General features: G+C 46.5%; 1 protein-coding gene across 1 annotated transcript in view; it reads left to right on the top strand.

The window, feature by feature from the left end:
* Positions 1–5,817: 5,817 nt before the first annotated feature.
* PPP1R18 (protein phosphatase 1 regulatory subunit 18) overlaps positions 5,818–9,556 on the top strand; it is a 46,475-nt gene continuing 42,736 nt past the window's right edge. The window contains exons 1-2 of the mRNA XM_070933474.1: positions 5,818–5,898; positions 7,463–9,135. Of these exons, the coding sequence (XP_070789575.1) occupies positions 7,504–9,135 (1,632 nt within the window). The 5' untranslated portion in view covers positions 5,818–5,898; positions 7,463–7,503. The remainder of the gene's footprint in view (positions 5,899–7,462; positions 9,136–9,556) is intronic.

The raw sequence follows: 9,556 nt of genomic DNA, 5'->3' as shown, positions 1-9,556 counted from the left end.
TGCAAAAATAAATGGGTAGACCGGTGCCTGCAAAAACAAATGAGTAGACCGATGCCTGCAAAAATAAATGGGTAGACTGATGCCTGCAAAAACAAATGAGTAGACCGGTACAGCTCTGCAAGCAGTTAAAAGCCTGGTAGACCAGTACCTCTGCTAAATCCTAAAGAATTGTCACATGACCATCAAGCCACGCCCACAGAACCGGTAGTAAAAAATTTTAGAACCCACCCCTGGAGGGAATAGATTTTACAGTATCCCTCCCCTGCCACACCCTTTCTGTATGGTTTGCCAATTGCACAGTGGCAGATAGGACAGTGCTCCAGAGGGTTAACATCATTGCCCAGAGGATCTTTGGTTGCCCTCTCCCCTCTTTGGAAGAGCTTTATAGCTCCCACTGCCTTTAGAAAGTCCAAAACGTTCTTAAATATCCATCTCATCCTGGGCACCCTTTTTTTTTTTAACTATTACCATCTGGCAGACGGTACAGGACAATAAAACAAGGAGAAATAGGCTGAAAAACAACTTCTATCCCAGAGCAGTAACTATATTGAATTCTATTGTATAGTGCAATATTAATGCAATATCAGGGGTTTTCGATTCAGTTGTATAGATTGTGAAGGATGTGTGTTTGTGTTTTATTTTTATAGTTATGTACACTGAAGATGGCATTTAATTTCATTGTATGAGGTGCAATGACAATAAAGTAAACTAAGCTAAACTGTAACACCAACATCCACAGTGAGCATTCAGTGTGCGGCTAATATTTTTTAAAAAATACATGCTTGCAATCATTAGTAGCACAGTTCAAAATAGAACTTCAGGTGTAATTAGGCCTGTTATGAATCTATGGCAAGATTGCCACTGCTGTATAGTATATAGCCCTCGCCATCACACCTTAAAAAGAATATAGAGATAGGAAAGCTGCAAAAAAGGGGCAGAGAGATATCATAATATTCAAAATCAAAATTACTGGCTAAAATTAAATGCACGCGGATGCAGATTGCAGCATTCTCCACCATCTATCCTTCTCATCTTTCCTATTACCTATTTCCTTATCTTCTTATGACTATAACTTTGTTGCTTGTATCTTATGATTTATATAGTTTTGTTTAATATCCTATCATAGTATGATTTATGTTGATTATTTAGTATCCTATCACTATCACTGTTGTATCTTATGATTTATGATGAATGTATTTTTATGATGATGATGATCATGACTGATCATTTGTTGCTTCTATGTACAGTGAGAGCTTAAGTACCAGAGACAAATTCCTTGTGTGTCCAATCACACTTGGCCAATAAAGAATTCTATTCTACTAAGTCAAGGATAGCTAATAGCGATGGCTTTATTAAAAGGGGACTGAATTAGTTCATGGAAGATCAGATGGCTATTTCTTACCTCTTTTAATATTGCCTTCTGGGGAGTGACAACAGAAGGGATCCATCCATCACCCTCCAGTCTTGACTTGAGAACTTCCTGAATGTAAAGTTGGCTACCCCACACAGAACACTTATGACCTGATTCAGCAGACTTCTTATGTTTTGGTTATAAAAATATTTATTCTTGGTCCCAAGCTATTCATTCAGATAACTATGGAGCTTTTCAGTCATCCAGGTCACCAAAGGTGCTTTTCCAAAAATAAACTGAACTTTCTTGGTTTTTTTTTTTCTTTGAAAAAAAAGAAGAAGCTTCTTAGATGAGAAGTGAAAGTTTTCAAAGAAAAAAACCCAAGAAAGTCCGGTTTATTTTTGGAAAAGCACCTTTGGGACATTCAGTCAGATAGGCTATCCAAGATGCCTCTGTCAACAAGAGAAGATGGTTGATTGATTGGCTTATTTATTTATTTATTTATTTAATGTGCTCTCAAGAAAAAAGTGGAATGCCACCTTGGTTATGGGTAGATCTCCTACCTGCCTTTTATTCAGGGCAAGCTATCCTAAGATAGTTCCTCCGTGATTGATTGATTGATTGATTGATTGATTGATTGATTTTATTTAATTCATTTATGTGCTCTCAAGAAAAAAGTGGAATGCCACCTTGGTTGTGGACCTGCCTTTAATTGAAGACAAGCTATCCCAAAATAGCTCCTCCATGAACATGAGGGCTTCTTTTGGCAAGCATTATCAAAAAGAACTTTTTGCTTAAGTGTACTTGAGTTCTAAACGATCTTCCTGGATCCTTAGGACAACTATGAAAGATGGATCTTCACCAGCTCTCCGTCATGCTGATGGACTGCGTCAAGAAAACCATTGGCTCCAGCTCAGCATGGCAAAGCTAGGATGCAAAAAAAGTTTGTAACAATGCTGGCCTTGGATGGCTTGGAAGATATGCAAAATCTTGCATGTATTCAGAAAACGGTGTCCCCAGATTACACTGTGAAAGCCCTGGATATTCGATTTTACAATGGTTACATTTCTTGTCAATACAGTACTTAAATATGGAAGGCATAGTAGTCCTCAACTTACGATCACAGTTGGGATCAGAATTTCAGCTGCTAAGAAAGCTAGTCATGCCCAATTTCCCCTTTTTTTGCCATCTTTGTTAAGCAACCACTGTGCCATCATGTGCCAAAAGCTGGGGGGAGCGCGGGGGGTCATGTGTGCACATGCCCACACTCATAATTCAATGTGCCACGCCCCCCACACATGCATGCATGACCCCTGCGCTCCTCCCAGCTTTTGGCACATGATGGCACAGTGGGCCCAGTAGGCCCATTTTTTGCCCTCCCCAGGCTCCAAGGCTTTCTTGGAGCCTGGGGAGGGTGAAAATGGCCTTTCCCACCCCCCAGAGGCCCTCTGGAGGCTGGAAACAGCCTGTTTGCCGACTTCCAGTAGGACCGGAAGGCCCGTTTTTTGCTCTCCCCAGCTTCCAGAGGCTTTCTAGGAGCCTGGGGAGGCCAAAGATGGCCTTCCCCCCCACCCCCAGAGGCCCTCTGCAGGCCAGAAACAGCTTGTTTTCTGACTTCTGGCGGGCCAGGAAGGCTTGAAAATTAGATGGCTGGTGTGTGCATGAACGCTAAACTAGGGCAATGTTCGTGTGCCCACCGATATGGCTCCGTATGCCACCTGTGGCACATATGCCATAGGCTCGCCATCATGGCCCTAGTATGACCATCATAGGTGAGGGGAGAAGGGACAGCTTTTGTGCTTGAAGGCCTGACAGAAGAATTGTGTGTGGTGTTGTGAATTTTATAAAGTACCCAGCAGATTTTAGTGTTTACTATCTAGCAGTGTCCCAAAGGTGCTTTTTTCCCCATCATCCAGTCAGAGCTGAAGAAGCTTCTAGGATGAGAAGTGAAAGGTCTTCAAAGAAAAACCAGAAAGTCTAGTTGCCTCTTGGGAAAAAAAAGGCACCTTTGGGACAACCCTGACCTGGATGGCTGAGAATCTCCGTAGACATCTAGCACAGTGGCTCTCGACCTTTTCTTCAATACAGAACCCCTTTAAATATCCTTTGTGGCCAGGGACCCCCAAGACTTGTAACTCAAGATTTAAATCTTAAATCATTTCTTCAAGCCTTCGGGGACTGTCCTGTGATGTGGGGTGTGCATAAGCGCACCAGCGTGCCTACCGTCCCTGTCCTAATGTTTTCTCTTATTCATATCCTTTTCATGTATTTATAATTACGTTTACACTTGTAACTGTCATAAAGAGCCTTGATAGTACAGTGGTCTACGCACCCTGTTATTAACACAGCTACCTGCAATTTACTGCTGGTTCGAATCTCTCCAAGGCTCAAGGTTGACTCAGCCTTCCATCCTTTCTAAGGTAGGTGAAATGAGGACCCAGTTTGTGGGGCAATAAGCTGACTTTGTATAAATATACAAAAGGATGAAGGCTATTGCTTAACGCATTGTAAGCCGCCCTGAGTCTTCGGAGAAGGGCGGCATATAAATCAAATTTAAAAAATAAAAAAAATAAAAAAATAAAAAAAAATACATGCTTGATGAAAAATAAAATTTAAAAATAAAATCTCTTAAAATAAAATGTAAAAATAAAATACACCCCTCCCCCTTTTAGGACCACTGATCTAGCACTAACACGGGTGCTTACTCCTCAGAGGAAACATAACATGTGAAACACGCCACCTCCCCCAACCTGATCCTTTCCAGGTGAGTAGGACTACAAGCCCCAGCAGAGCCAGAGTGGCTGTGGATGAGGGCAACCTGGCATATGCGAATTGTGGAGGGGCACGTGTTTGCTCAAGGCAGGGTCTGTGGAACGGGAGAGCAACGGGGTCTGGAAGGGGTCCAATGCATGGATCTCATGCAACGGAGGCGCAGGAAGAGACAGTCGTCGGCTATTACGGATTAGAGAAGGCCCGTCGGATTCTACGGAGCAGAAGCTCCTCGTCGGTCTCCGGGGACATTCTGGGGGGGGGGGTGTCCAAAACCGAAGAGCCCTGAAAATAATAGGAAACATCTCAAATGAAACATTTGCGACAGAGCAACTCCTCCCTTCCTGTCTTCACCGCCCGCCTAACCAGCCTTCCACCCCCCCACCCGCGCCGCATTTGTCTGCTGCCCGCCCCGCCCCGCCCCTTTTCATTGTCCTCCCCTTCTGTTTATACACAAAGACCCCCATCCTCCCCCTTTTCCTCTTTCTTCCCGTCTCGGGCTCCGTCCTCCGTTCGCTTTCATCTTTCCTCCCCTTCACATTCCCTCCTTCCTTCTCTCTCTCCCTCCCTCCTTCTTTCTTTCTCTCTCTCTCTCTCTCTCTCTCTCTCTCCCGTCTCCCTTCTCCTCTGAAGGGATTTTAGCAGCCGGGCGGAGGTGGAGCTCGGCGGCAGAGGATTAGAAGTGGATGCGCTCAGAGACCGGCAGAGATTTCCCCCACCCACCCCGTCGCCAACCCGCCCGCCAGCCCGCTCCGCCGTCGTGTGCCCTCGCCTCGCGAACGCGTCTTCTTGGAAAGCAGCCGAAGAAAGAAGAAGAAAAGGAAAAGGATCGGAGCGCCCCAACCCTTCACCTCCAGCAAGAACCCTGACTCAGATCCGCCTAGATCCCTCCCTTCCTTTGGACTGGGGGAGGAAAAAAAAAAAAAAGGAAGAGAAAACGAGGCGGCTGGAAAAAAAAAAAAAATCCCCTCCATTCCGAGCCAACGGACCGGCTGGAGCCAGACGAGCTTCCTCCAAGCCATGGACCAAGCGAAGGATCTTCTCGTCTCTCGCCTGCCTCGGGCTTCCAAGATCCAGCTGGCTTGAAAAGCGTACGTATAAGAGAGAGATCCATTGCTTTGCTTCCTGGTTCGAGGGATCGGGGGATTCCTTGGAGGCTTGGAGGAATCGACGACCCAGATCTTCAGTTGGGGTTCTCCTCAGATGGTGTTGGGGGGATCCCCATCTGGTCAGCCTCCAGATCCCGTCTGATTTTCCTCTGGATCTTTGAAGCATTCCGCGGGAGGCGGAAAGTGGAGGGAAAGAAAGGGTCTTTGGATCTCCCTCTCCTGGATGTACAGTACACGTGTTGGTTCCTTTCTGACGTTTCTACGGATCCAGCTCTAATTTTCCGGAAAAGAACTAACCCAGCTCCTCAAAGAGTTGTTTTTTTTTTTCATCTGCAGCACTTTTGCATATCTGGGGACTGTGGGACACTCTAACGTTTACTAAGAAGATTATTTTAAGGCTTCTTTTCCAAATTCCTGGAGGTATCAGTTCTTGGAAGTCTCTGGATGTACACAATTTTTTTTCAGGGAAAATTACCAAGCATCATTAATCTTTTGGGCTCCTAGATTTTAAATGAACCCATCGTCTGGTTAGATGTCTTGGCTTTCCACAATATAAAAGTTGGATTGTGGTACCAAAACGTACTTTGGTGTTTCCATTTGTTCCATCAGTTGTTTTTGTAGGCTTTTGAACAGCTGGAATTAACGTGAAATTCTGACGCTTGGATTCCGGTAATTTTGAATTATATTTATCTTATTGGCCTTTCTGTCTATCACAAGCCCCTTCCTGTCCAACTTTGGGGGTTTCCTTGGACCAACCCAGATCTCTTTTCTTTAATAACATTCAGTTTCATCCTAATTCGCTTTTTAAAATTCTAACGTTTATCACTGTTGCTACATTTTTTGTAAAATTCATCAAAATCTGCCGATTTGCCAGTGACAGGTTCTCGAAAACCACCTCCCAGTCTAGTTTCAGACTAAAGACATGTCCGCGATCACTCTAGAGATCTGTGCAAACATTTGTGTCTGAAGCACCAATTTTACTTAAACAGACCACGAGAAGGGGAAATCCACTCTATTCCTCCCGGATCACCTTTGTTTGCAATCAGATTCCCTCTCTGGGGTGAAAAGCCTTCTCTATACTCTTGCTGCAATCCTGTACACCCGTTGCCTGTGAGTAATTCTCGCTGCATGCTTATTTCTGAGCTGATGGCATAAAACTGCTCTGTAAATAAACCTGCCCCATTGTCATCCTCTTGCAATGTCCCTCACCTCTTCCATATCACTGCACAAGGCATTTTAAAAATATAACTAGATTGCTTACTCAGGCACAACTATGTTCCTTGCATTTTTTTTTATTAACAGCCATTAAGAAAGGTTAGATTAGAACACCGATAGTGACACAAAAACACATGGAAGGAAGGCTGTTTTTTAAAATCCCCCTTAGTTCCTCTTCTCCTTTTTCATGCTCTTCCACTCTTTAACTGCCCTTACACTGGCCATCAAGATGGGGGTTAAATCTTGTAAACAAACCTAATCTTTGCCTTGCAAGGATGCCTGGATTCCTTGTGTAAAGAGCCTCCCCCCCCCACCGTGTAGAACTGTCACCTCCCCAACACACCAGAGACAGTGTGTGTGACATGAGTTGGAAAGAGTGAGCGGATGAGGAGAGGGAGGAGGAAGGAGGAAAAACATCAAAGGTTGAGCCTGAAGGAAGCCTTTTATCTCTCTCTCTCTCTCTCTCCTTCCCTCCCTCCCTTTTTCTTTCTCTCTCTTTCTCTTTCTCTCCTCTCTCTCTTTCTCATAGCTAAAGGGACTTAATGTTGCAATATCTTCTGACAGATCATCTTCCTCTTCCTGATCCTTTAAGCTACTCTTTCCCCTTTTCTTTCTTCTGAATGTATTCCTCGGACTCTCCCACCTTTCCTTCTCCTTTTCCAATCCAGCTCTCCCTCATTCCACCTCCATCTGTCACTTCCTACCATTTTTATTTCTGGAGCCTCCATTTTCTGTTACTCTAATACTGTCTTTCTTCTCCTTTCCAACCGTTTCCCATTTCTCTAAACCCCCTTCTACTCATTTCCAAGTCCATTCCAGATCCTCTTCTTTCTCTTTCTTCACTCCCCCTTTTATTCCATTTTTTTCCATTGCCTCTTTTGTTTTTGTGTTGCTTTTCGTGTTAAGTTGCTCTACCAAGCCCCTTTCCCCCTCCTCTGTTTTCCCTTGCTTTGTACCTTCTCGCTCCTTGAACATCCTACCAAATCTTTTCTTTTTTTCCAATCCTTTCCCCCCCTAGATTTCCCTCCTGTTTCCTGCTATCTCACACCTCCAGCAAAGATGTCTTCAACTCCTCCGCTGCCAGAATGGAAACTTCAGTTGCTGGAGCGTCGGCGAAAGGAGGAAGAGGAGGCTCGGCGGCGGGAACAGGAGCAACAAGACCGCATGGCTAAGATGCCGGCTTGGAAACGGGAAATCATTGAACGACGCCGGGCCAAGCAAGGTTCAAGCACTTCTTTTTCTGAACCAAGCGGACCAGGGGAAACTGAGAGCGGCCCATCCTCCGTGCCTGCTGCAACATCATCCTACCAAGAGGGGGAGCCAGAGAGTTCTGTGCTACAGGAGAAGATTGGGCCAGTCCACCAAAATCCTTTCATTCAGCTAGAGAAGCGCCGCCATCATCATGAATCTGGCCCTCCAGAAAATGAACTTGCAAACACCAAAGCTAAACAAATAGTGGATCTGTGTGGTCAGATTCCAGGCGTCCGGACCCTGCGAGCAGACAATGTCATTATAATTGAAACAGCCCATGGGGCACCACCGGCACAGCTGGCTAGTGACCGCCACTCGGGAGAAGCCAAATCTGGCAGCATGGAGTCCCTCAATGAGCTGTTGGCCCGCCGTGGGGGCAGCGTGACTGAGATCCGTGCAGGGGAGGTCTTCATTGTCAAGTCGGCTTTGAGCCGCAGCGTGGAGGATCTCAATGCTGTGGGCCGAGCTGAGCATCGGGCATCGCTGCCAGAGCAGCGCCAAGGACGGGTGAGCAAACTGCTCAGCCGGTTTAGCCAAGAGGACGGTGGAGGGATGGTGATGCCATCGCCCCCGGTGAAGTCCCTCAGCACTGAGAATTTAACTGAAAGCAGCAGCTTTGGAGGAAAGAAGCCAGTCCATTCTCTGGCAGACCCCATCCCAGCCCGGCTGCCCTTTGTCAATCGCCTCCCCAGTCCTCCCTGTGACCTCCCGGGACTGACACCTCCAGGACCTTGCACTGTGGCATCTTATCGAAGCCAATTTGAAGCTAAATCAAGCAGTGGGGAGGGCTGGCCAGATAGTCCCCCAAGGCGCTCACCCACTGGGAAAAGATGGGGGAGGGAGGCCGTGTCCCCAGACAGAGGAGCCAGGATGGAGAGCAGTGATTTGGAGGCGGCAGTGGAATGCCACTCAACTGAGGACGATGTCCAGGGCAAAGCCTTGGCCAACCTGCGCCTCCATTCCAGGAACTCCTTCATGGTTGTGCCACCGAGGGCTTCGGCCTCCCCTCCCCCAGAACCCAAACAGGAAGCCAGCCCTTCTCCTCCTTCAGCCAAGCCCCCAGTCCCCACTTCCTGCTCTTCACCCAGCTGTGAACAACTTCTCCCGGACGCTGTGGAGGAGCCGCCGCCCGAGGCTGAGGCCATGAGACGCAGCGGCAACAGCAAAGTTAAGGAGGATGTCAGGATGGGAGGCCTGAGCCGGGTCTCATCCCCCCATCCAGCAATGCAGCGTCGCAGTGGCAACACCATCACAATCAATCCTCGGAAGGCCCCTGTGTCACCTGTCACGGCGGTGGAGAATGGCATCGAGAGCTCCCCGCCAATGGCCACGATGCCCATGAAGAAGCGCTACCCCACAGTGGAGGAGATCCAGGTGATTGGAGGCTACCTCTCCCTGCAGCGATCGTGTCTTGCAAAGAACGACCGGCATCGGAAAAAGGTAGGTGATCCTCCAAGCCCTTCTGAAGGCCAGCTTTGCAGCTGTTTGCATTTCGTAAACATTCACACTTTTGCATTTGTCTCGTTCTAAGGCCTTTGGGCAGCCACAACTTTTTCAGGTGACTGGTGTTGCTCTTTCACTTGCTATGCCCACCAAAACCACCATCCTGTGATTGCTATTACCTTTTCCTGCATTCTTGTTCCTTTATTCCTCTGACACTATTGGAGATATTTTTTACCTCAGAAAGTGAATATTTCTAGAACAATTCAATTTCTATAAATTCTTGTTGCAGGATGCAGGATTTGGTTCAAAGCTGGTAACCAAACTACACTTTTGCCTTATTAGAACTTGATATTTTTAAATGTAATACAAAACTTTGGCTTCTGTAAGGCAGATCCCGAATTCCTCCCCTTTTTCAGAT

The sequence above is a fragment of the Pituophis catenifer genome, unplaced genomic scaffold (genome assembly GCF_029215685.1).
Source record: "Pituophis catenifer annectens isolate HBS135680 unplaced genomic scaffold, rPitCat1.0.hap2 SCAF_2, whole genome shotgun sequence".
NCBI classification, from domain to species: Eukaryota; Metazoa; Chordata; class Lepidosauria; order Squamata; family Colubridae; genus Pituophis; species Pituophis catenifer.
Note: the sequence above shows the minus strand (reverse complement) of the source record. Positions and strands in the feature narration are given on the sequence as shown.